At 44.6% G+C, this 24,903-nt stretch overlaps 4 protein-coding genes across 8 annotated transcripts; all 4 read right to left on the bottom strand.

The window, feature by feature from the left end:
* Nucleotides 1–4,266: 4,266 nt before the first annotated feature.
* On the bottom strand, nucleotides 4,267–6,743 carry LOC4345586 (uncharacterized). Its single transcript, XM_015794108.3, has 3 exons — nucleotides 6,357–6,743; nucleotides 5,802–6,220; nucleotides 4,267–4,602 (listed from the first exon to the last, which is right to left on the bottom strand). The coding sequence occupies exons 1-3, from the start codon at nucleotides 6,651–6,653 to the stop codon at nucleotides 4,578–4,580; spliced, it is 741 nt and encodes a 246-aa protein (XP_015649594.1). The 5' UTR covers nucleotides 6,654–6,743; the 3' UTR covers nucleotides 4,267–4,577.
* Nucleotides 6,744–8,817: 2,074 nt separating this feature from the next.
* On the bottom strand, nucleotides 8,818–13,479 carry LOC9267039 (uncharacterized). Of its 4 annotated transcripts, none has more exons than XM_015793962.3 (3): nucleotides 13,123–13,479; nucleotides 12,635–13,016; nucleotides 8,818–8,956 (listed from the first exon to the last, which is right to left on the bottom strand). In XM_015793962.3, the coding sequence occupies exons 1-2, from the start codon at nucleotides 13,372–13,374 to the stop codon at nucleotides 12,639–12,641; spliced, it is 630 nt and encodes a 209-aa protein (XP_015649448.1). In that variant the 5' UTR covers nucleotides 13,375–13,479; the 3' UTR covers nucleotides 8,818–8,956; nucleotides 12,635–12,638. The 4 variants fall into 4 exon arrangements, with proteins under 4 accessions (XP_015649448.1, XP_015649447.1, XP_066169001.1 ...); XM_015793961.3 differs by lacking the exon at nucleotides 8,818–8,956 and adding an exon at nucleotides 9,807–10,111; XM_066312904.1 differs by lacking the exon at nucleotides 8,818–8,956 and adding an exon at nucleotides 9,850–10,043.
* A 1,169-nt stretch (nucleotides 13,480–14,648) lies between these two features.
* On the bottom strand, nucleotides 14,649–19,515 carry LOC107277810 (uncharacterized). Of its 2 annotated transcripts, none has more exons than XM_026027484.2 (3): nucleotides 19,088–19,515; nucleotides 18,641–18,990; nucleotides 14,649–14,976 (listed from the first exon to the last, which is right to left on the bottom strand). In XM_026027484.2, the coding sequence occupies exons 1-2, from the start codon at nucleotides 19,433–19,435 to the stop codon at nucleotides 18,658–18,660; spliced, it is 681 nt and encodes a 226-aa protein (XP_025883269.1). In that variant the 5' UTR covers nucleotides 19,436–19,515; the 3' UTR covers nucleotides 14,649–14,976; nucleotides 18,641–18,657. The 2 variants fall into 2 exon arrangements, with proteins under 2 accessions (XP_025883269.1, XP_066159418.1); XM_066303321.1 differs by lacking the exon at nucleotides 14,649–14,976 and adding an exon at nucleotides 17,061–17,474.
* Nucleotides 19,516–22,430: 2,915 nt separating this feature from the next.
* Nucleotides 22,431–24,440, bottom strand: LOC4345584 (uncharacterized). Its single transcript, XM_015794170.3, has 3 exons — nucleotides 24,016–24,440; nucleotides 23,617–23,923; nucleotides 22,431–22,872 (listed from the first exon to the last, which is right to left on the bottom strand). The coding sequence occupies exons 1-2, from the start codon at nucleotides 24,337–24,339 to the stop codon at nucleotides 23,660–23,662; spliced, it is 588 nt and encodes a 195-aa protein (XP_015649656.1). The 5' UTR covers nucleotides 24,340–24,440; the 3' UTR covers nucleotides 22,431–22,872; nucleotides 23,617–23,659.
* Between the last annotated feature and the right edge of the window lie 463 nt (nucleotides 24,441–24,903).

Raw genomic sequence — 24,903 nt, 5'->3', positions numbered from 1 at the left:
CACTTGTCCCCCTACTTTATCTACTTCTAATACATTTGTCCCTTACTTTTATAAACTCTAATGCAACTTTTTTAAATAAACGGCACCAGATGGTGCGAGTTTCATGTTGATATTACAGAAAAAAAAAATACAAAATTACAACTCTTGAAGACTAAAATCAGAAAAAAAAAGAAAAAAAAGACAATCACCAAATGCTTTGGTGATAGATGATAAACCGATGTTTATGGGATTAACCTCTCTTTTACATAAGTTTTCAACAAGGTTATTTCCCGATAATGAGATGTGGTAGATATGCATTCTTTGGTGATGGACCTTAATCATGACAAGGATAAAATTCATGGAGATAAAGCGATATGTATCACTTCTTATCTCCTACTTTTTGATATGTTCATATATATGATTTCCATGTTATTGTTATATAAGTGTGAGACTAATGTTTACTTGAGTCTTATCTTATTTAGTCTCCTTTACATTGAGAACATGGAGATCATGAAGGTATGTGTTTGTTTGTTTATCTTCATCATTACTACATATGCCTTCTCTATGTGTATAGAATAAACCCCCATTGGTTCTTCTTTACTTATGCATACACTTGTCTCTCTTGTATATTTCTTTGTATGCATATACTTAGTGGGAGCAAATCCTATACATTTATTGTGCATGTTTTAGATTCATGTTGTTCACCTATTATATATATCGGATCTTTGCACTTGAGCTTGCATACGAGTATATGACACTTATGATGTTAATGAATACTCAACAAACATATCCATATCTTTCATATGCAACCGGTTGGTCACCAAGTGGAGGATGCCAACCGATTTGTTGGGACTAATGTTTTCCTTTGAGCCGTGCAAAGGAATAGATCTAATTGCGATGAGGCTAATGAATGACACCATGGGTTAATGGTCACCAAGCCAAGGACATCGTCATGTTGGCAAGAATGAAGTCAAGCTTGTGATGAGAATAAAGTCTTAACATAGGATGGCAAAGACCTCGGCATAAACATGGTTCAACCGAATGGTCACAAGTTTTGATGTTAGCTCAAGCATTGACCCCAAGTTGGATGGCGCAAGGCAAAGGTATAGTGGAGCTAAGAATGTTTTCTTAGTCTTTTTCCCGGTCTTGGTGTTTAGTGTAGACCGGATTTACTAGATAGGTGCCGTACTATCAAGAGGGGTCTATGAAGCGAGCATGCGGATGATCTTGTGCCATATTAGTTCATATGCATATAGGTGCATTTTGTGGGCTTGTCTAGCCAAGTGTGGTGAGTTTTATCAAGTCCCAAACAAAGAGAGAAGTGGGCACATCCTATAGGTTTGGGTAGCTTCATGTGGTTATGTCCGGTGGAGTATCCTTTGGAGTGTGAGCCATTTCTCCCTGAGAAAAGTTGTGTTTCTTGGATGGATTGTTCATGGGTTGGATAGCCCTTTGAATAAGCTTTCCATAGAGTCCAAGAACGCCAAATTCCAAGATCCGAGACAAGAGATATTGTCGTTTTACTAACGGTTGGTTGTGTTGAAAAGTGACCTGCGGTCTGACCGTGGGCCTTAGGTCGGTCTAACTAGGGCTGTTAGCCGGTCTGACCGGCGTGGTAAGGCCGGTCTGACCGGCCCTACTGGTCTGTTGCACTGGTCTGGTTTTTGGTGGCGATACAGAGCCGCCAGAGCCGCAACTGGTCAGACCGAGCCGATGGCGGTCTGACCGAGCCGTGGACGGTCTGACCGACCACTACACTGCGGTCAGACCGGCCAGGTTGAGTGGGCTCAATGATTGCCCTGTAACGGTCTAGCCGTTACAAAGTAGTTCGGTCTGACCGGCCACTCTATGGCGGTCTGACCGGCAGAGCACAAAGTTGGGGATTTCGACTCCAACGGCAAGTTTTGGTGGTTGGGGTATATATACCCACTCCCCAGCAGCAAGGGTAAGGTTTTGGCACTCCATTGAATTATCTTGAACCCTTGCAAGAGCTCTCACACCCTTGTGCACTTAGTTTATCTAGTGAGGTGTTAGAGAGTGAGTTAAGCCAATCCAAGTGCATTGCTTCATTGTTATAGCTAGTGTGGTACTTGATCATCCTCGGCAAGCATCCTAGACTTGTTACTGTTGGAGGTTGCCGCCTCCTAGACGGCTTGTGGAGGTGTTGCCCGGTGACCTCTCCGAGGAGATTGTGGAGGAGGCCTGGCGCTGGTTGTGAGTGGTTTGGAGTTCACCACCTTCGGAGTGAAGGAAGAACTACCCTAGTGATTGAGGCTTGGGTAGTCCTCTTCGTGGGTCGGCTCCCACCTTGCCCACCCCTTGACAAATGGGGCGTGCGGTGGCTTCGTGGTTGAGCGGTGGAGTTGGGCTCGCCTCAACGGGGATTAGGAAACCGGCGAGTTTCCGAACCTCGGTGAAAAATCCCTCGTCTCTTGTCCCATTTATTTGTTGCATTTACATTTGAGCAAGTTTACATAGTAGAGCTTATTTGTGCTATTATCACCCTAGGCTTGCAAACCTTAACATAGGCTAGCTTCTTTGTGCACTTACTTGAGACTAGTTGATTTATGTTTTGAATTGTGCAAAACCGTTTTGATTTACGCTTCCGCATACAAAACCCGGTTTTAGCCAAAAGTTTTGAAACCGCCTATTCACCCCCCCTCTAGTCGGCCTCCTTGATCCTACATGGGCCCCCATGGAGAAGGGTTTGCCAAGGAAGAGGGCGAGAGAGAAGAAGATCCACTCATCCCTTGTGCGAACCCGATGACGACTTCCAAGAGTTTGGGCAAAGACCACACCAATTGAAGACAATAAAGGGCATAAACAATATCTCCTTAAAAACGACGGTGAAAGCGCCGCTGTCGTCCGTCCAATTCATGTGGAGGTTCCCGCTAGGAAAAGAGAGGGGGACGTGTCAACAATGCCCCCAAGGAAGATCACGACACCCAAAGGCATTGCCATTGCCGACTCAGAGTTGGAGGAAACCTCTAGACTAAGGCTTTCGCCTTTGCCCCCCTCCACCCCCTAAAAACGCCGTAGCCCCCATCGCCTCCCACCAACCGATCTCTGCCAACACACGAACTCCATCCTACCGGTGCCCCTCCGCTAGGTAGCCCTCGCCTGCCTCAAGATGCCACGGGGGGCCTTTTGCTCTTGTTAGTGTCGTGTCGATGCCCTTTGGTCAGTATCTCCACAGCACGCCGACTAGCCTTCGCACGCCTCCTCACCGTAGCACCACCACCACCAAGCTGTTGCACCAACCACCCCTATAAGGGAGGGGCGTCGATGTTCAGCTACCGTTATTGTTGCTGGCCGTCATCAACAACTCCATTGCACGTCGATCGCCCTCCGTGCGCCTCCTCGTCGCGGCGCCAACAAGACCAAGCAGTCGTACCAACACCCCTCTGTCGGAGGGGCATAGATGTTTAGCTATCATCGCTTGCACACAACGGAGAAGGGGAGGAGGGGGGAGGGAGGGGGGCTAGGAGGCGCCGGATCCAGCCACCCACCCTCCCCTCCGATGGCACGAAATGCGTTGTTGACGCGCTAGACTTCGCCACCGCCACCACCACCACCGTTGATGGCTAGGAGGTGCCATGGACTCTACCATGGCTCATCTTCATCGCCTCCACCACGGCTCATCTCCGTCTCTACCACGAGCGCCAGGAAAATGCCGTTGGGAGGAGAAAAGATGCCCCGCCGCCACCGTCATTGTGACCACACGGAAACTAGCAGTCTACTTAGGCAGGGGGCAGGACTTGGGCAAAGCAAGGCGCGAAGCGTTAGCGGCCGCCTGAGCTGCCTCTCGAAGGCGACGCGGGGTCCCCTTGTCAACAAAAATGAAAAAAAATAAACTTATTTTAAGATGAAGGGAGAAGACTTTTATTAAGAACCTAGCAGCCTCTCAGTCTCAGGATCCGCCAATAGAACCGGTTGAGCTAATATATTCCTCTAATATTGTCACACACGAGAACACCACATAACATCAAGCACTCATGATAATATCCTCTTGCTCACTTTATTTGAAGATAAAAAGGTGGATAGTTTTTAGTCCAACCAACAGATCAGCACTAATCCTGGAAAACAGGGGAACTGGTATGGAGCAGTATATAAGATCACCACATGTCCCATACTGCTACTTGACACAGCACATTGTGTAATTTGGGACATTTGTTTTTTTTAGATAATGATTTGGGACATTTGTTAGGTCTAATTAGTTCAGTATAAGGCTGTAACCATACATCCAACACTGCAAGCAACCATTATCATGCATAGCAAATCAGAACATCCCAAGAAAACGCTGACAGCTGCAGCATGAATCATACCAAGCTACACAGTAAATTCAAACACACCGCAACATTTAGCTCCAGTACCAGAACATGATGTACGTACTTTGCAACATAATTGTCCGCTGGATTTGCAAAACCAATCTATCCAAAAAAAAAACGTGAGCATTATACACAGCTAGCCATATCCTACAACGACCCTAGCACAGTTCAGTAATTAACTTGTGAGTTGCAGCCTCGAATATTTGAGATAGTTCAAAACATGTTTCAGTATGCTGTAGTCCAATAGCCATTTCCCTAAGAATCCCCAGTTTAAAAAAGATCATGTTCCTTATACCTGCAAATTCCAAAAGACAACGTTGTCAGTGGTGCATCATTACTTAAACATGAACTGTATCTATGGGGGAAAAAGATCCTACAAGAGTCCTAGCAACACATTCACCTGACTGCTACACAATATTTCAACATAAAACAGCAATATCACAAGAACAAAGTATGTTATGCATAATCTACATCACCCATCATTTAGCAGCAGAAGGAAACATGAAAAATCATACTCGCACAAAAAAATAGGCCACAAATATTTACACAGCAAACAATCAGCATCATATTGAATGTGTGGTAATTAAGCTAGTATTATTAGTGTAGTTGACCATGAAAACAATTAAACAATCTAGTTGAAACTGATCACTACATATATTAATGTGGCTAATTGTACGGTATTCACCTAGCTACATATACAATTAAACATACCCCCACTTCAATAAGAAGGAAAAAACATGTGCCTCAAATAAAAGAGGTCCTTGAATCGTGGATTAACTCTTTAAACAATTGGGTACGGTATTTTAGCGTAGTGAATGATAAGACTCATGACTCAAGCCTTATGGATCAATCCAAATTAAAATGATTGGAAATAGGAAAAGACACAACACAGTTATTCAATTCACGGGTCAAAACAATTGAAATTAATCTAGCTTTATCATGAGAATGCAAAAGTTCACTACAGCTGGTAAACTTCACGATAATCAGCTATGGAAGAAAACATTTTCATAAGAAAAGGACACTAGGGCAGGCAGATGAAACACCCAGGTAGCACTTACATCTAGCACAAGGAATAGCTAGCTTTGATCTCATCTAGCATGAACCAAGCATTCAATTGGAAATTTGGAAGCGCTAAACTGCTAATAGAGTTCCACTATAACCATGATTGCTGGTGACGAATATGGAGTAGTTCAAGATCGACTAAGAATATATGTATATGAACCAGCTGTGAAAAAAAAGCATTACTAATTGCCATAGTAACCAGTCAATTCTTTTCAAGTGAGAACCACATACATGACATAAGTAAACCCAAACAAATGCCATTAATATTCCAGGCAACACACAAAGTTGCAATCTGCAATAACTAAATGCACTTTTGATAATAAATGAAGCACGTAGAGTACTAAATAAAGAAGTCCATGCACACTAGACAAGATTAACACACGATCATCCAACATGGCAACATGTACAAACAGCATATGGTTATAGTTATACCTTTGAGGGTGTACCATGCATGGCACCGACACGAAGAAGCTGGCAACCTTCTTCCTGGCGAGCCTCCTCAGCCTGAGCACGGCGTAAGGAATAATGAGGCAGCAATGACCAACAGCCAGCCACAGGTAGCCGATGTTCTTGAAGAACCAAGCAAGGCACCGCCGCTGCACCTGGCACTGGCGCTGGCAGTCCACGGGGATGAGATCGCCGACCACTGGGAGCAGCTCGCCCACGACGATGAGAACGGCACAGCACACGTAGATGAAGGCGACGACGAACATGAGTACTGCATCGGAACCACGCAGGCGGAGGCGCTCCGGTCTCGGACTCGGAGTCGAAGCCGGTAGTGCGAGGGTAACCAGCGGCTGCTGCAGGTCGCCGGGATCAGGAACGACGTTGCGTGCAGCTGCACCCGCAGCCTACCACCACGTAGTGTACGAGAGTAAAAAAAATCAATCAGATTACGCGTAGATCTAGCCAGAACACGGGGGGAATCGAAGCAACAGGGGGTAAATCCGCCGGCTGATTGCTAGCTTAACACAACTAGATTAGTACCTCGCGGATCTGCGCGTCGGCCTCCGCTTCGGCCTTGGCCTCCCGGCGCGCGGCCACGGCGTTGAGGATGAGCAGGACGACGTCGGCGGGAGCGGCGAGCTCGATCGTGGCGTCGCACCTGGCGTCGGCCCAGACGGAGACGCCCGCCGCCTTCACCGCGAGGCAGTGGTTGACGGCGCTGGCGATCCTGAGGGCGCAGGCCAGCCACAGCGCGCCGAGCGCCGCCGCTACGCTGACGGCCCCGGAGACAAGCAGCCCACGCCGGATCGCGGCCTCCGCCGCCGCCGCCGCCGCCATGCGTACCCTAACCCTCGGGGTCTGGAAGCTTCGGCGGAGTGGGTGGGTGGAGGCGTGGAGTGGAGTGGAGCTGAGCAAAGTGAGAAGGGTGGGTGGGTGGGTGGGTGCGAGCGTGAGAGGAAGGCGAGGAGACGCGGCCGTACGGATCGTGCCCGTGTACCCGTGTACTCCCTCCGTCAATGCAAACCGTGGTTCCTGTGTACGTTTGATTGTTCGTTTTATATGAAATTTTTTTATAATTAGTATTTTTATTATTGTTAGATGATAAAACATGATTAATACTTTATGCGTGACTTATCTTTTTAATTTTTTAAATAAGACGAACGGTCAAACGTTGGACACGGAAATCAGGGTTTATCTTTTTTTAGGACGGAGGGAGTAGTGCGGTGTGTGGTCATGTCGGGTTCGACGGGAATCCCGTCGTGCGCCGTACGTGCCCGAAGGCTCGAACCACCCGGAATGAGCCGGCCCGCACCACGAGGCTTCTGAGCTGGAGAGGCCTGGACTCTTGGAGGTTGGAGCGTCGTGCGCTGTGTGGTGGTGTGGCCGCCTTGTCGGGTTCGCGGGGATGGGGAGGCCGCGCCCGAACCCGGTTGACGTGGGGGAAGAGCTGCTATGCTATGCGCGCTCGACGGCTGTACAAATAGTACAAAAGGGCGTCAAAATAACACGCGCACGTTCACGCATATGAACACGCATGCACACCCTACCTATGAAACTCTCCAAAAGATTAAACCGACATATTCTGATATTAACGAAGTTAGCACGAACGTCTCGCTGTTGATGGGTAGCACAATACGCACAATCTACACCTAGCACATCTTTGAAAGAATCGGCCGATATATCGCCTCTCCGGAAGAATCGGACGATATATCTTGAGATTAACTAAATCAACACGAACACCTCATTGTCGATGGGTACGTCGCCTAGTACTAAAAAAATAGCCTGAAATCAGCAAGAACACCTCGTTGTCGATGAGTCGTACATCGCCTACCACCGAAAAAAAATAATTAGCCGTAAATGCGAACACCTATATCAAATATAGGAATTGAAATCGGATGGGTTGGTTTAACCACAGGAAATCTAACCAGTAGAATCATGTTCACTTCGCTATAAACGGAGGTTTCATATGTGCTGGTACTTCGATTTCAAATGGAATGGAGATAAAATTTACTAGTACAGAGTTTGATGGCATGGATTAATATAACATGAAAAGAATTTAAAGAATATTTGACTAGATTTGTGTGGTTAGTCGAGGTCAGCAACGAAAAACTTGATCGGTTAGTGTTCATGGTTTTGATCGGGCAAGACAATGCAGCACGATATTTATAAATGCAGGAAATGTTGATTTCCTGTTGCAAGCAACAAGCAACACAATCCCATTCAGCAATCAGCATTCACATCACATGTATATGTAATCTTTGTTCAATTAATCAAACAGCGCTGCTATACGTACGATGGTTGTACGATCAAACGGATCCCTCCTTCACTGCTGATCCCATATCCATAGCCCAAGCTCCTGACGTCCTGACCTGCTATCTCGTTGGCTTGCTTGCACACCCAACCAAAGCAATCTTCTTTTCAATCATATCTTAAGCAATCTCAATCTTCTTCCTAATATCTTACTGTGTATAGTAATTGTACTTAGCACTAAACATTGAATTTATCATGTGGCAGGTTAAGCAAATTACGCATACAAATATGTTCCTTGCACCTTGGACAGTGATAGTGTCAACCATAGTTTCAGATTAAATTAAAAATAATGGCATATGTTTTGCAATGGAAAATTTCAGATTAAATCCATAATAATAAAGAAAGCATTTCATGGCCATGAACATTGCCCAGGAACAAAAAAGAAAGAGAGAGAGAGAGAGAGAGAGATTAATGTACCAGAAAAGATGATTGTGAAGCTAAAGGAAATCAAGTAAATAAGATGGCATACCTTTGTCTTCGATGGCGCATGCTATTGGATTAGTTTCAGACTTGCAGATTAGATCAGAACATGAAAGATGGAATAGGGAATGTCATGTTTAGGGTTTAGAGTAGTGAACGTAAAGTTAGAGGTGAATTGGGCTTTAGGGCACATGAGCACGCTTGGACTGCCGCTTACGCGTGCGTCATGCACTCATGTTAGGTTCCCCTGCTGTCTGTGCCGTTACGTCTTATCGTAACAAGATCGTACCAAAAAAACGTATGTGTAGCATGGAAAATCTTCCCCATCGGGCACCCAATGGGGAGAGAAAAAAAATCAGGCGCCCACGCCTCCCGCACCACCCCCACCACGCGCTGTTGTAACAAATCACCTGCATATTACGAAAATGCCTTATTAGGGTGATCCGTTTCATGTTTTGTTCCACCAACAATGTTTCAGTTGAGATAAAAAAAACAATATTTCAGCTAGTATACTCGTGATGTTTCACTATGTATGTACTAAATGTTGCAGTGGATTTTTATACTGTTTTAATAATTTCATCTCGATGGACACGTGGTTTGTTGATGTGCACGGGGTTTAAGTGTTGCAATGATTGTTTGTTGCATACGTTGAACCAAATTATTTCATCTAGTGATCTGACCGTGTTTCACTTTTCTTAAGAATTGAAACATTCTTTCGCTATTTACTGAAACATTGTTTATATAGGGTGAAAACACGCCCGATTTTGTGGAAACCGTTGTTTCATACGTTGTAGCAAAATGTTTTATGAGGTGATTTGGTTGTGTTTCAGCTTTTTAAAAGATTGAAACATTTTCAATTTATTTAGTAAAACATTTTCGATCTACTTGGTGAAGAAATGCCCAAAAATCAGGCGCCTGATTTTTAGGCGCCTCGATGTAGCATTTTAACATCAAAAGTAAGCCCATCATTAAATAGCGAATACAAATGCTCCAATTAATATTAGAATACTTTGTTGGATGTGTTCAATATCCGAGTTTAATAAGAGAAAGTAAAAGAGGACATTTCACAGGTCCATCGTTTTGCTTATACTTATCTATATGGTTTATTTGCAAATTAAAAAATATATTTACGAGTAAAACTTTTATATACATATCCTTACCGGTTCATAAGCACATAGTGTAAAATAAATCATGGTAAAAAACATAAAATCAACTCCAAAATTAAATTCTAAAATTCGAATTTTAGTTTACAAACATAAGTATTATCAAAAGGATGGGGCAATAAGATTCGCATGCAATAAAGTTTAACAATGGCAAGGCCAAAGCTAAGCATAAATAGATTCCCGTACATCCAGAATAGGCCTCATCAAAAGTGAGACGAAGCAACAACCGATGCCGCATTACATCAATCACATTGTTTGTGCTAAAACATAAGTAATCGCATTTAGCGACAGTTGTCCCATAATCATCTTCATACTCAGCAGCCAAACAAACCCCCTATTGCATAACCATCGTCTTAATTACTCAGCAGCAAAAAAACTCATTTCGCCAACACGTTGCAGAAACTAAAAAAAAAGCTGCCAACAGTTACTGTATGAAAATATTCACATCTTATCTGTAATATGTACACTAAGAACAAGACATAGTAGTTGAACGCGACTATACTTGCTTCAAGACGTGGTATATAGTTTGATGTCCGATGTCCTAAAACTATTTGCTCTTTGAAGGCAAATCAATATGCATACAAAGAATTAAAAACTCTAGCAGTTCATACAAACATATGATTACTCTGTAAGAAGGGGAACCTGTAATGCACAATTGGCTGCTGGTGTATCCAATGCAAAGTTTTTTAGGGGTAAAAAGGCAAGAAAAAATAACAGTGATACCAACACCAAGTTGGGTGTATGGGCCAATAGTTTTATGCAATAGCAAAGGAAGTGATACAAAAACATATTGCAATTTGCAATCACATATTTACTACCAGTAATTACAAAAAAAAATGGTTCTATGTCACAATCTAAAGGAGTTTTCTTCAGTAACGCTCTTAAAAATAGCTTGTCAGTCTCAAAGGAAAAAAAGGTAATTAAGAACTAAGGGCGCACTGCTTAGTTTAGTTTCACAAGATCGATTGCATTGTCAAGGTTTCAAAAGGTGGCTCTGTTTAAAACCAACTTGCGATGGCCAAATTAATCATCGTGTCTGTGTATTGCCAACCAATATATATAGGTTTCATTTCTATATGATTTGATCAAAGATTAGCAATTAATATTCTTAGCAGGATATTTTCCATCTGAGTAATTTGTTGTCATCCTTTAATTAATGGTCAGCATTCAGTAAACTCTGGAAACAATCTCGAGTATTGTAAGGTTAGTAGGTTACAATTCATGCAAAGGTTACAGACCTTGAGCCGCATCGATAAGGATCTTAGAAGTTATGTATCAGGATAAGGGGAAACAAGGGATATAACATGTCAAGTAAAATAAGTTATAATTTTTACAGAGTTTCCCTTGACAGTTAAGTACCATACTTTTTGATTGACAAAAGTTTTCATTAAAAGGAGTTCTGAAGAAAGAATACCAATAATGATCAATTGAACAAGCATGTACCAAAACATTCATCTTGCCTCCTTAGGACGTTTTTTCATCCAATGGACATATAATTTATTAGCACCATAGCCTAAACACCAATTCGAGAGATGGTTGACTCTCGTGTGAATTACATCCAAACACCCAAGTTTCCATCAGGACAATGTTCTTTGAGTTCATTGTGGAAGTGTATATGTCATAAACAGTACTACCTCAATATTTTAATGTATGACACCGTTGACTTTTTGTCCAACGTTTGACCATTCGTCTTATTCAAAAAAATTTATGTAATTATCATTTATTTTATTACGACTTGATTCGTCATCGAATGTTATTTAAGCATGACATAAATATTTTCATATTTGCACAAAAATTTTGAATAAAATGAATGGTCAAACGTTGATCGAAAAGTCAATGGCGTCATACATTAAAATATGGAGGGAGTACAACCTAAGTGACACAGTGAGTGAGGGGGGAAAATGTTGAAGGAGCAGTTGTCTCATTCTTTAAGTTAATGGGGTACTGTCGAGAAAATGCTGCAGAAATGTCCTTGCCAAACAAGTATCCTAACAGTTTTCAATAACAATTCGCGCACCTCAATGTAGGCCTTGTTTAGTTTCTTTTTTTTTTTTCCAAAAACATCACATCGAGTCTCTAGACACATGCATGAAGTATTAAATATAGATAAAAAAACTAATTTAACAGTTTGCATGGAAATCGCGAGACGAATCTTTTGAGCCTAATTAGTCCATGATTAGCTATAAGTACTACAGTAACCCATATGTGCTAATGATGGATTAACTAGGCTTAATAAGTTCGTCTCGCGGTTTCCAGACAAGTTATGAAAATAGTTTTTTCATTCGTGTTCAAAACTCCTTCCGACATCCGGTCAAACGTCCGATGTGACATCCAAAAATTTTCTTTTCGCAAACTAAACAGACCCGTACTCAACCTCACTGATTGTGCCAACGTGCTATTTTATCAAGATCACTGTGACAGCATGGGTTATGATTATTTGTGGAATATAGTTGAGAACTAGCATTACTGTGATGATCCTTTTATCAAAGTATCTTTACTTGTTGCAAACCAAGCAAAGTTGATGTCATACTATTTCCTACATGGAGAAGTTAGCATTAACCGTAGAGGCAAAAACCTGATGTTAAACAGTACTGAGAAGTCCTGTAAATTGAAGGAAAAGTAATGAAGAGTACGGTATCACAGTAGAGCAAATGGCTAGAGACAAGAAGAAAGTAAAAAGAATGTGACGATATTTCAGGAACATAATAATAATTGACTGAAATAACTTTAGACATATGACTCCCATAAACTAAGCACCGAAGCCAAACAGATGCTACGTACATCGATCGGACCGGCGAATTTCAAAGTTTTCACAATCGCATTCCTAGCCTGTCGAATCGAAAATCTAATCGCTTAATTTGCTAACTCATCATTCTTCACCAATTCAAACCAATTAGAAACATATATAATGTGGAAGTGAATTACCCAATTAGAGTATCCATGCGTCTCCATCCTTGGCGTCGAGCGCCTTCGTCAGCCTGAGCATGGCGTACGGGACGCCAAGGCTGCACAGGTTGATGGAGACGCAGAGGCACCCGACATGGACCATGAGGTCACCGAGCAGCTCCACCACAGGAACCCCCCTTTCAGCAGGTGGGGGCGGATGCAGCCGCGGCACCAGCAGGAAGAGCGAGACGAGCATGGTGATCCAGAGGTAGGGGAGGAAGGCGAGCCCCATCACGAATCCGACCTCCACATCACGCGGCGACCACCCCTGGAGCATCCAGTGAGCACGGGGATGCGTCTCCGGGGAAGAAGACGCCTTCTCGGGGAGCACATCGTCGCCGTCTTCTTCACCTCCTCCAAGCTAGAGATGGCAAAAGATGCAGAGTTCACCCCCAAATTGAAATATCAGAAGTAACCAGAATAAACAGATCGAGCAGGGCGCGAGGCGATGTATCATGTATACCTACCTCCGCCTCCGCCTTGGCGTCGCTGCGGCGGAGGATGCTCCGGCCGAGCAGCGAGATGAAGAGCATGGCGAGCGCGAACGAGAGGGAGAGGTTGCAGCGGTGGTCGTCCAGGACGGAGGTGGTGCTCTGCAGGCGGGCGCAGTGCACGACGTCCTTGGCGATGTTGAGGACGCCGGCTACCCAGAGCGCGCGGAGGAGGAGGTGGAGCGTGGGCGCGAAGGCGAGGAGGCGGCCGCGGGGAGACGCCTCCATGGCTTACCTCCACGCTCTGGCGGCGGCGGCGGCGTGGGCGCAGCGCAACGCAATGGAGGAGGCGTTTTCTTTTTTAGATTCTTTTTCTTTTTTAACAAGAGGGGTAGAGTTGTATGCGTACACACGACACGACTCATATAGGAACCACGTATGACTTTTTTTTTTAAACTAGCACACGAATCTTGATAGCCTCTTAGGTCATGTACAACGCGTGACCCTGGCATGTGGTCTCAATCCTCCACGTCGGAGCCAAGCCTAGCTGGCATACACGCGGGTGGTCTCGCAGGCTGTTAGCGAGCTTGCAGAGGAACCCTTGCAAGCGTCGCACCTGGGCTCGGAAGCCACGAAGTCACGAGCCGAAGCCTCGCGTTGGAGGAGTCGGAGCCCTGCGCGTCGCCTCGTCCGGTCCCCCCTGCACCTGCCCCAAATCCCCATCTCGTCGTGGTCGTCGTCGCTGCTCCCCGCCGCTGCCGGTGCGGAGGCCGGACTCGCGCCGCTTCCCCTCCGCCGCTAGATCCGCCGCCACCGCTGCTCCCCACCGCCGAGCTCGCGCCGGAGAGGGGAGGGGAGCAGCCGGCGAGCTCCCCACCGCCAGATACGCCGCCACCGCTGCTCCCCGCCGCCGAGCTCGCGCCGGAGAGGGGAGGGGAGCAGCCGGCGAGCTCCCCACCGCCAGATACGCCGCCACCGCTGCTCCCCGCCGCCGATCTCACGCCGGAGAGGGGAGGGGAGAAGCCGGCGAGGGGAGGGAAGAGGAGAAGAGAACCGAGCAACGGCGGCTGTCGGTGGAGAAGAAATCGAAGAGAGAGAGAGAGGGGGAATAAAAAAGAGAGGGCGATGGGAAGAGGCTAACAGTGGGTCCCAAGTTGTTTAGGGTGTACATATACTACTTTTAGTTACTATAGGGTTCAAAATATAAAGTTTTAATAGGTTTGATAATGCAAGGGCTGACATGTAAATAGATAGGGGCTGATAAGCAAAATACGTTTTGGAGTGGTTTTCACTGTGGGTAGTGTGACCTTTGTGTGATTTATCCTACATGGCATCTTAAGACTACTGTTGCTTATAGTCACCATTGTACATGCCCTTATTCAGATTATTTAGATTTGTTATTCTGGTTGATTCAAATCTTTTGCTAGGTTAATCTATTTTCGAACAAAGAGAGTGGAACAGATGCCAGGAAACATGCATTCTGCAGAGCAAATCATAATCGAGTGACATGTAGTAATTGCTAACACGGGCAAATTAGGGAGCAGAACATTAGCAATCACCCAAGACAAGCAGAAGTTAACAAACCTTTTATAGCAGCAAAACACGTTGCCTCAGAATAGGTTATATGCTGGGCATCGGTAGGGACAAATACAGCTCTGAATTAGCGTTCCAAAACATCAAAACCGGTGTTCGTCAGGGACCTCAAAACCCCAATTACTTGTAAAAACAGTCGTGGTGTGTGAGGCACTTCAGAACGTAAAATTGTAACAGGTGGCAGCATAAAATTCACATCACATCTTGTTACTCGGACAGCTTGAGGTCGCGCATCAAATTTCCCACAGAAGACAACCCAAAATGCTCGTGTACTAAAAAACAACTTGTATTCCAGGACTGAAATTGCAAAGATAAAAAGTAGCATTAGCTTTTCCACATAAGAAATGACCGAATGCTTCGAATGTATAATGAGAGTACATACCAGAAACCCATTATTATGACACCAAATCAAGTAATCTGATGATGCAACAATTATCCAACAATCAGTTGGTTTAAATTTAAGAGCATGAACTAGGAGCTACCACATAGTAAGCTCTAACTAAAGTTTCAATCCTGACATCTACCAATTCTTTGGCCCATTTTTCAGTCAACAAAATTCAATGGGGGATTAAAGGCACCAGTTCGAAGGTGTGCATCTGTGTAATAGTAATAGCAAAGAAAATCAATTGAATCATTTTATGTAAGGTGTTTCCTTGTCATATTCTTGACTAAGCTTTTAACATTTATTTGTCTAAAGATAGCATTGACAAACATGAAGAATGAAAAATCAGCTGACAATATAAAATGATCGTTGAAATATTAGTCTGTCAAATTAACCAAACCCCCTAGACCCCAAATCTGCAAACCCTTAACCCCTAGGAACAGGAGGCCATAATTTGATCTTAAAAAAGAGCCCATAGTTTGATAAATCATTTGTGGAATGACGATGGCAGTGCACGGCAAACCAAACATAGAAAAATTCCAACATCAAACGAAAGGAGTCAAGCCACAGGCTAGAAGTCACAGATGTGAAGAGTTATCTCAATCGGGCCCTAATTAAAGCCCGTCACGGATGACCTATCTCAATCGGGCCACAACTAGCGGCCCTCACACTTCCCGGTCGGTCACCCATCCCTCGTCACAGATGAGGGGAAATTCAAACTTCCCGGTCCGTCACCCATCCTGAAATTGCTTCACGCCAAGCACGCTTAACATCAAAGTTCTTTGGAGATTAGCTTCCGGAAAAGTAATTGTAACTTGTTGGTATGAGTATTCAATTAATCCTATTAAGCCCTAGGTCAGGATGTCAAATTGAGGTTATTAAATGATTTCAAATGGAAAAGTCACAAAAACCAAAGTTGTAGAACTCATCGAGGTACAAAATTTTTATTTTTGTCATTTCTCCATCTAACTCTATTTAAACAATTTGAAATTTGAAATTCAAAGTTTGAAAAGTTCAAATAGAATTTTAGATCAGTGAACGACTTCAACTGAAAAATTCATCAACAACAAAGTTGTATAACTCATCAAGATCTATAACTTTTATTTTGATCATTTTTCTATATAACATTTTTTGAACCGTTTGAATTTGAATTTGAAAATATGACAACTTCAAACAATATTTTCAAATACTAAATGATATCAACTGAAAAAGTCATCAACAACAAAGTTGAATAACTTATCAAGATCTAAAACTTTTATTTTGGTCATTTCTTTATACGACAAAATGATAGTAACATTGTTCACAAAATTGATATATATCTTATCTGGTTTTATAAACTATAACACATATATGTAAAATTTGTGAATAATATTACTAACATTTCGTCGGATGAAGAAATAACAAAAATAAAAGTTTTAGATACTGATGAGTTATTCAACTTTGTTGTTGATGACTTTTTCAATTGAAATCATTTAGTATTTGAAAATGTTGTTTGAAGTTTTCACATTTTCAAATTCAAATTCAAACTGTTCAAAAAAAATGTTATATAGAAAAATGACCAAACTAAAAGTTGTAAATCTTGATAAGTTATACAACTTTGTTGACATTTTTTCCATTTGAAATTGTTTACTACCCGTAAAATTATTTTGACTCATAAAATGAATTATTATACTGCACTTAATTATTTTGCTATGGTCAACTTACAAATATAAACATTTCATATAAAAAATGGAAAAATAGTCATCGGTGATGGGCTTTAGTTAATGCCCGATAGAGATTAAGTATATAGCCCGTCACTGATGAGTCATCTGTGATGGGCCTAGTTGTTATCTCAAACGGGCCTCAAGTTGTGGCCCGTCACGGATGATGGTCATCTGTGACGTGCCACAACTTGAGGCTCGTTTGAGATATGGAATGTTATCTCAATCGGGCCTAAAGTTAGTGCCCGTCACAGATGATGGTCACCTGTGATGGGCCGCAACTTTAGGCCCGTTTGAGATATGGAATGTTATCTCAATCGGGCCTAAACTACGGCCCGTCACTGATAGGTGTCATCCGTGACGGGCTTAAGTTTTATGCCCATCTAACATGTCTGTGCGACCATATCTCAATCGGACACTTTTTGGCCCGATTGAGATGACTTCCTTGTGACGGCCCACTATTTCTAACCATATTAAAACCCGTCACAGATAGAAGGATCTGTACTAGTGAGCACATCTTTGAACCCGTAAAACACCATTGCACTGGCTAATTAGCAATTTAGCATGCACAATCAAACCTTTACAAGCTTACAGCAGAAAAAACACGTTGCCGCAACATAAATGCTAGACATCAGCAGAAAATACAACACTCTAAGGTAATGTTCCAAAAGTTCAAAGCTGAAGTATGAGAGGGGCCACAAAACCTCAAGTACCTGTAAGAACAGTTGTAATATCATGTTTCACAAACACTTCACAAGGAAAACGGCAATAAGTAGTATCAAAACAGTAACATCACATCTTGTTACTCAGATAGCTTGTGTTCACAAATCAAATTTCCCACAGAAGACAACCAAAGCAAGTACAAAACACCGTGAATTCCAGGACTGAAATTGCAACAGGATAAAAGCAGCATAAGCATTTCCCACATAAGGAGTTTGCGGATGTTTAGGAGTGTAAATGCTATCAATCCGTTATAAGGATAACAAGTCAAGTAATCAAGTTGAAGTTTGATGATGCAAATCCAATTATCCGGCAATTGTTTCGTTTAAATTTCAGGGCATGAACTAGGAAGTAGGAACTACAAAACAAGCTCTATATAAAGTTTCATTGCTGCCATTTACCAATTCTTTGGCCCATGTTGCACTCAAGACAACTCAATGCGCCAAAGAATTGGTAACATCAGTGACCAAAAATTCGATGCACTATATATGCAATGAATTTGTCATGTTATAATTCTTGATTCTTCACTGAGCGTATATCTGCGATGTTGCCTTCCCTCTACTGGTGAGTGGTAGGTAATTCACTTTTCAGCTTCCTTTGAGAAAAAGAAAAGGAAATAAAGTGCTATATAGATATTTTACGAATAGAAGAGGGATACACAAAGCAATACACAGCATGAAAGCGACTTATATCCTTGAAAAGCTAATATTAGTAACTCAATCACATCACCATTTACGGTAGACCAAGCAATGACGTCGCATACAATGTTCTACATAGAGCTGCTTGCATGTAACATCGACCAAGTAACCCTATATATTGCGGGTAAAGTGCAAAGGTTTCGGTAACAACAAGCAAACGGTACACAGAAAAAAAAAGTGAAAATAATGTGGCGACGATTCAGGGACACAATTACTGTCTCAAATAGCTTTAGACATGAGTAAGTACCGAAACAAACAGATGCCACAGCTATCAACGCCCAAAAATTTCACAATCTCAATCCTTACATGTCAATCGAGAATCTAACGTTTGATTTTGGTACAGCAAACAATAATACAATAGAGCAGACAAAGCGAACTCACCATTCATCACCAAAAAATTTAACCACTGCGAGGAATTCATCACCAATTCAACATCATATAATGTAGCGTGAGTCAATTACCTTGTGGCATTCGTCCATTACACCATCCCGATGCCTCCGGCCTTCACGCTGAGCGCCTTCCTCAGCCTAAGCATCGAGTACGGGATGCCAAGTATGCACAGCGTAATGGAGACGCCCAGCAACCCAACATTGGCCATGATGGAACCGAGCGGCACCAAGGCAGGATCGGGAGGCGGCAACAGCGTCAGAACCGAGCCGAACAGGGTGAGCCCGAGAGAGGGTGTAAAGACGAACACTAAGAGCATCTGCAACTCAGTCTCCTCGTCAAGCTGCGGGCGGTGCGGCGCCTCCACGGATGACGAGAGCTTCTTGGAGAGGGCATCGCCGCCACCGTCTCCGCCGCCGCCAAGCTGCCATGGAAAGATTCACAGCTCTCCAGGTCACCACAAACGAGCAGAAAAAAAAATACTCGCGATAAATCGAATCGTGTGACAGCCAGTCACCTACCTCCTCCTTGGCCTCGCGGCGGCGTAGGACGCTCCGCGCGAGCAGGGAGGCGAGGACGATGGCGGGCGCGTACTCCAGGGAGACGCGGCACCGGTCGTCGCTCAGCAGGGAGGCGCCACCCAGGCGTGCGCAGCGCGCGGCGGCGTTGGCGATGTAGAGGGCGCTGGCCACCCAGAGCGCGCCGAGGAGGGCGTGGAGCGCCGTGAGGCGGCGGCCCTGCGGAGGAGGCGCCGCCGCCGCAGCCGTGGCGGCGACCCTGCAGGACACCCGCCGGAGCGCCGCGTGGAGGATGGCGGTGGCCCTGGCGGCGAGGGGGCGGCGGCCGCGGGCGCGGGGTGGCGCCGCCATTGCAACCCTAGGTGGGTGGGGTTGGGCGTAGCGTAGTGGAGCGCGTGGGAATGGGGGGATTGTGAGCTGTGGCGTTGGTTGGGTTGTGGACTTGGACAAGACGAAGCTTTGAACCCGGGTCGACCTGTGTTTCCCAAATTTGTACCCGTAAGATTGTACACGGGGGGCCTCCCACGACATGAGCTGAGCTCGGAACTCGGAAGCGTACAAAATTTACTTTACTGAGCGTAAAGCTTGGGAGTATATACGGAGTAGAATTTTTGGACACGGTAGGTACTAGAACCAAAATTGTGATGATCCATGGTAGGTAAGTCCAACATCAGAAATTATTCATGTCCCAAGCTTCAAAAATCCTACTTCAAAATATCAAATATTTATGACATGAATGTATCATCAAGTGCACGGTGTGGTTGTTCGGGCCTTAGAAATTAGGGGCCCAAATTTTTTAAGTACGTAGAGAACACTGTATATATACTCCTTACTTAATTAGCGACATAACTAGAATACTATGAACAGTGAGGCTCTAGCTAAGGCCTAGGTACGCTCCCTAAGAGCGTTCACATTGCGTCTCGCTCATTTGAGCAGCTTGAGAGTGCCAGTAGATTAGGGTCACAAGCCTAAAATCTTAATTCTTCACAGCACAAGTGGTCGTAGAAGTGGCTTTAATTTTATATTTCACCTTAAAGTCCAAAAAAAATATATTAAAACACAGTTCTCTCCCTCTTATCCTCTCCCAGTCCTTACTCCGGCCTCACCTTAAAGTCCAAAATATATATATATATATATATATAAACACAGTCACCTCTCTCTCTTATCCTCTCCCTAGTCCTCACTCCGGCCTCCTCCTTCGGCGATCCTGCCGCCGGCGCCTCTTTCCCCCTCCGCCTCTCACCTCTCTCCTGGGGAGGGGGGAGGGGCGTGGTCAGCGCATATCGAGCAGTGGCGCGGCCGGCGAGCCCCGCGCGACCCGGATCAAGCAGCGGCGGCACCCTCTCTCCTTGTCGGCGGCATCGACGGGCTTCGACCGGTGTGGATCGACGGGTTGCGCTGCCGGTGTGCCGGCGAGAAGCTGCGGAGTTGGGGGCCGCAACGAGGCCCGCGGCGGCGCCCTCTCTTCCCGTTGGCGGCATAGATCGGAGGGCAACAGTGCGGCTTGAGCTCGGTGGTACACTTTGTCTTCCTCGCCTCTCTACTCCCCTGCCCTATCCGTGACAAGGTAGAGGCGGGGTCGGTTTGGCGCCAAGCGGATCTGGCACAACTTCCACGCACACACTCTCTCTCCTCTTCCCAGCAGAACTTGTGCTTTTCACAGGCTTTTTAGGCCAAGAACAGGTGACCAAGTTTGGCTGCTTGGTCTTCCCTGGGCTACGCATGTGGAGGATGTGACAGCAAATATGCCGTTCCTTACTCTTAGGCTGAACACTCAAAATAATGTCTAATCTTATCATTTGCCTTATATGGAATCAGTTATCAAAAATTAAATTTTAAAACGTTAATGTTAAGATATTCTCAATGTAATATCCTTTTCAGCATTCACTTTTAAGTTGGAAAACATATATATAATTTTGAGTGAATTGCACTTTGGACTAGTTTTTATTACCTTGTTTGCATATTGGACCAGGTATAAGCAAATGTTTTCACTTAGGTCTAGATTTTGTTACCAAATTTTGCATTTGGACTATTAATGGGTGAGCCATATTCAGTGATGTCTCCAGTGAGCCTATGGCTGTGTTTAGATCCAAAGTTTGGATCCAAACTTTAGTCCTTTTCCATCACATCAACCTGTCATATACACACACAACTTTTCAGTCACATCATTTCCAATTTCAACCAAAATCCAAACTTTGCGCTGAACTAAACACAGCCTATTTCTCCCTCACACAGACAAAGCTCCTCTTTCCCAATCTCCAGTCACCTCGAACCACACTCTGCTACTTGACAGAGCATATGCGTGACTTATGTTTTTAATTTTTTTAATGATTTTTTCAAATAAGACGGACGGTCAAATATTGGACATGGAAACCAGGGTTTGTCTTTTTTTGGGACGGAGGGAGTAGGCTCCAAACTGCCAGCAATTTGAGAGGTGTGCTTGGTGAGTTCGATGTCAGGGGCATGGAGAAAGAGATAGGGGTTCGAGGTTGAGGTGACAGAGAATGAATCAAGTTCTAGGTGATGGAGTTGGACTGTTGGAGCTTGAGCTCAAGCAGCAGAGGAGGTAGAGCTCGAGCTTTGAGGCAGAAAAAGAGTTGGAGCTTGAGTTGGGAATAATGGAGGAGGCAAAGCTTGATATCAGGGAGGATGGAGATCGAAACCTGCGAGGAGACTAGTCAGTGAGTGTGCAGATCATGGACATTTTCACCTCTCATTTTTTTTTTGTGGCCAAGCATCAGCGAGAAGAGCTCTGTATGGGCATGGCAAATGTTGAGCTCGATCTGCCTTGCTCAGATTCAGTGGTTCATAGTGGCTCTTGGAGGAGAGCAGCAAGAGAGAAAAGCTAGAGGAGACGGTTGAAAGTGAAATATGTTGCAAAGATAAAGATATCTAGTCTAAAGTGAAAATGGTTGTTTAATCCTAGTCCAAGTTGTAGCTTTGGTAAAAAGATATGGTCCAATATGCAATTCACTCTATAATTTTTTTATATAAATTACTCCCTCTGTCCCCTAATATAAGGGATTTTGATATTTTACTTGCACTGTTTGACCATTCGTTTTACTCAAAAAAAATTTGAAATTATTATTTTTTTACTTACTTTATTACCTAAAGTATTTTAAGCACAAATTTTCGCCATTTTATTACGGAACAGAGGGAGTATCTTTTTCGAGTAAAAAATATATATGTAAAAGTTTTAGTATTACCCCCCCCCCCCCCACCCCCCTATAATGAGCTCATTGCCAACCAACGAGGGCCGTCTACCTGTGAGGTCGGCCAAGCTCAATTGATGTCAATCTGTTCGACAGCAGAGCAACAACACGCAGACATGAATATATGATACATATTCAAGCGCAAGCTCAACTCAACAAATCAAAATATGCGCATCACTAGCACTTCCAGTAACCTACATTTCCCGGTTCAAAACATAATTCCAGTGATGGTATTTGCTACCATGGGCTAACTATCACCCAAATCATAATCCTGAGCTGCCGGCCTGACGCAGAGCCGAACTACGGGCCAAATACAGCATTCTGAGTTAACGTTCCAAAATCAAAACTGATGTTCGTGAGAGCGAGGCCCCAAAACCTCAAATACATGTAAGAACATAACAATTGCAGTGCCCTAGGCCATGGCATGTTCAGCAAACACTTCAGAAGGGAAACTGCAACATGTAGTAGCATAAAAGTCGGATCACATAGTTACTCGGACAGCTTGCGGTCGCACATCAAATTTCCCATAGAAGACAAACCCAAATCTCGTGTACCACAAAACACATGTATTCCTGACTGAAATTGCAGTAAGATTGAAAAAAAACAGCATTAGCTTTTCCACAGAAGAAATTACCGAATGTTTAAAGGCTGTACATACCCTATGCCATGACAAGAAATCAAGTAATTAATCAAGCTGAAATTCGATGATGCAAATTCAGTTATCCAACAATCATTTGGTTTAAATTTAAGAGCGTGAACTAGGAGCTGCTACACAAGCTCAACTAAAGCTTCAATCCTGGCATTTACCAATTCTATTGCCCATTTTTCTCTCAGGATGGGAATTAAAGCCAATTGGTTCGAAGGTGCACCTTATAATTATCTGGTCTACTACTTGTAGTTGCACATATGCCTTTTCAGATTCCATTCAAATAAAGTCCAGCAGAGGACGGGTTAGACAGAACGAAATGGTTCCCAAATCACAAAGTCAAGCTGGAAGTGATTTTTGTCATCAGAAAAGTTTCTACCAGTTTAGCCTAGGCCACACACTCGTGTTATATATACTAGATGGATTAAACAAGTAAACAAATTGGATGAATCGTGAAACATAATCAAATCAGAACATATCCTAACGCCAATTTTCTCAAGAAATCTGCGACCATATTAGCATTATATCCAAACAGATGCCACATCACACAAGAGGCTGCAATTGAGTTTCAGTTTCTACCACCTAGCAGGGCAACAATTCAGCAAAGTAAACACAATCAAACAACAAGCACCGGTGAATCGGTGATAAACATGCAGAGATCAAGGGAGCAGTACCTCGAAAATCGATTGTGCAACGGTACCCTGCCCATTCCGCCCTTCATCTCCACCGATCCCTCGCCAGGAAGATCAGCAAGTTGGGAGCAACGACGAAGCATACCATCACGGAGTTAGCAAAGAGCCCGATGTCAGCAAGCACGGAGCCAACCTTCTCCTGTATAGACCCCTTCTCCTCCGGCGCGAGCTCTTGCAGCAGCAAACCGACGACTGCGAAGCAGACAGAGAAGAGCGCGAACAGAACGACGCGTCCAAGGCCTCCTTCCTGACGGCGGCGGCGTTCACCGGTGACGTCTCCACGACCGCGCTGCACGGCGGCGACCGCGAAATCCACAAATCCAGACTTCAGAAACGCTCTAGGAGAAGGGAAATTTGGGGAAGGAGAGGAACGCGCCGCACCTCACGGGCCCTGCCGCCCCTGCGGGGACGCCCAAGGAGGCGCCACGTCACAACCGGCGAGGCGAACGGCGCGAGCGCCGCCGTGGCCAGGAAGGAGGCGACGGAGACCTTCGCCGCGACGTCCGCGGCAGGGGAGCCCTCGCCGCAGGCCCAGCGGGAGAAGACGGCGGCGGCGCTGGCGGCGGGGGTCACCCACATCGCGGCGAGGAAGCAGCACACCAGGACGTCAGTGACCAGCGCGAGGAGCCGGCGCAGGGTCTCCGGCACGGCGGCGGGCGCCCGCAGGGGCGGCGGCGGAGGCTGTGCCGCTCCGGTGTCCGCCATGGGAGGGGAGGGAGGGAGGGAGCGCGAAACCCTAGACTCCGAGAAGCTTTCCGCGGAAGGGAAGGAGCGTGTGAGAGAGTGGACAAGCTTTGGACGTGTGGAGGAGTTAACACGAGGAAGACACGGAGGTTTAAGGGGGTTTAATTAATTAAGCGCAGTACAGTTGTTAAGCGGGGGAGGAAATGGTTTGGTTTGTGCCCGACCCGATCGAGTTTATTATTTATTTATTTATTTATTTATTTTCTTTTGGATAGGCGGGCGAGGGGATTTTGCTAGGCGCACACGAGGCGCCGCCGCCCGGGTTGTCCCCAAGATTGTCTCGTTTGGTCATCTGCCGGTGGCCGCAGCTGTGTACATTCTCCTTTGCCGGCTCGCTTGGCTAATTGGCTTTCCTAGATCCTAATCTGTTCTGTAAGAGACTCATTGGTTGCCCTGATAAGCCAAAACCAAAATCTGAATTTTGAAATTTAGTTTTAAATTTGATTTTAAAGTTTTTTCAACATGATTCTTTTTTAACATTAGTAGCTTTTAAGTCGCTAAGAATACATATATAAATGTTACCTA

The sequence above is a fragment of the Oryza sativa genome, chromosome 8 (assembly GCF_034140825.1).
Source record: "Oryza sativa Japonica Group chromosome 8, ASM3414082v1".
NCBI classification, from domain to species: domain Eukaryota; kingdom Viridiplantae; phylum Streptophyta; class Magnoliopsida; order Poales; family Poaceae; genus Oryza; species Oryza sativa.
Note: the sequence above shows the minus strand (reverse complement) of the source record. Positions and strands in the feature narration are given on the sequence as shown.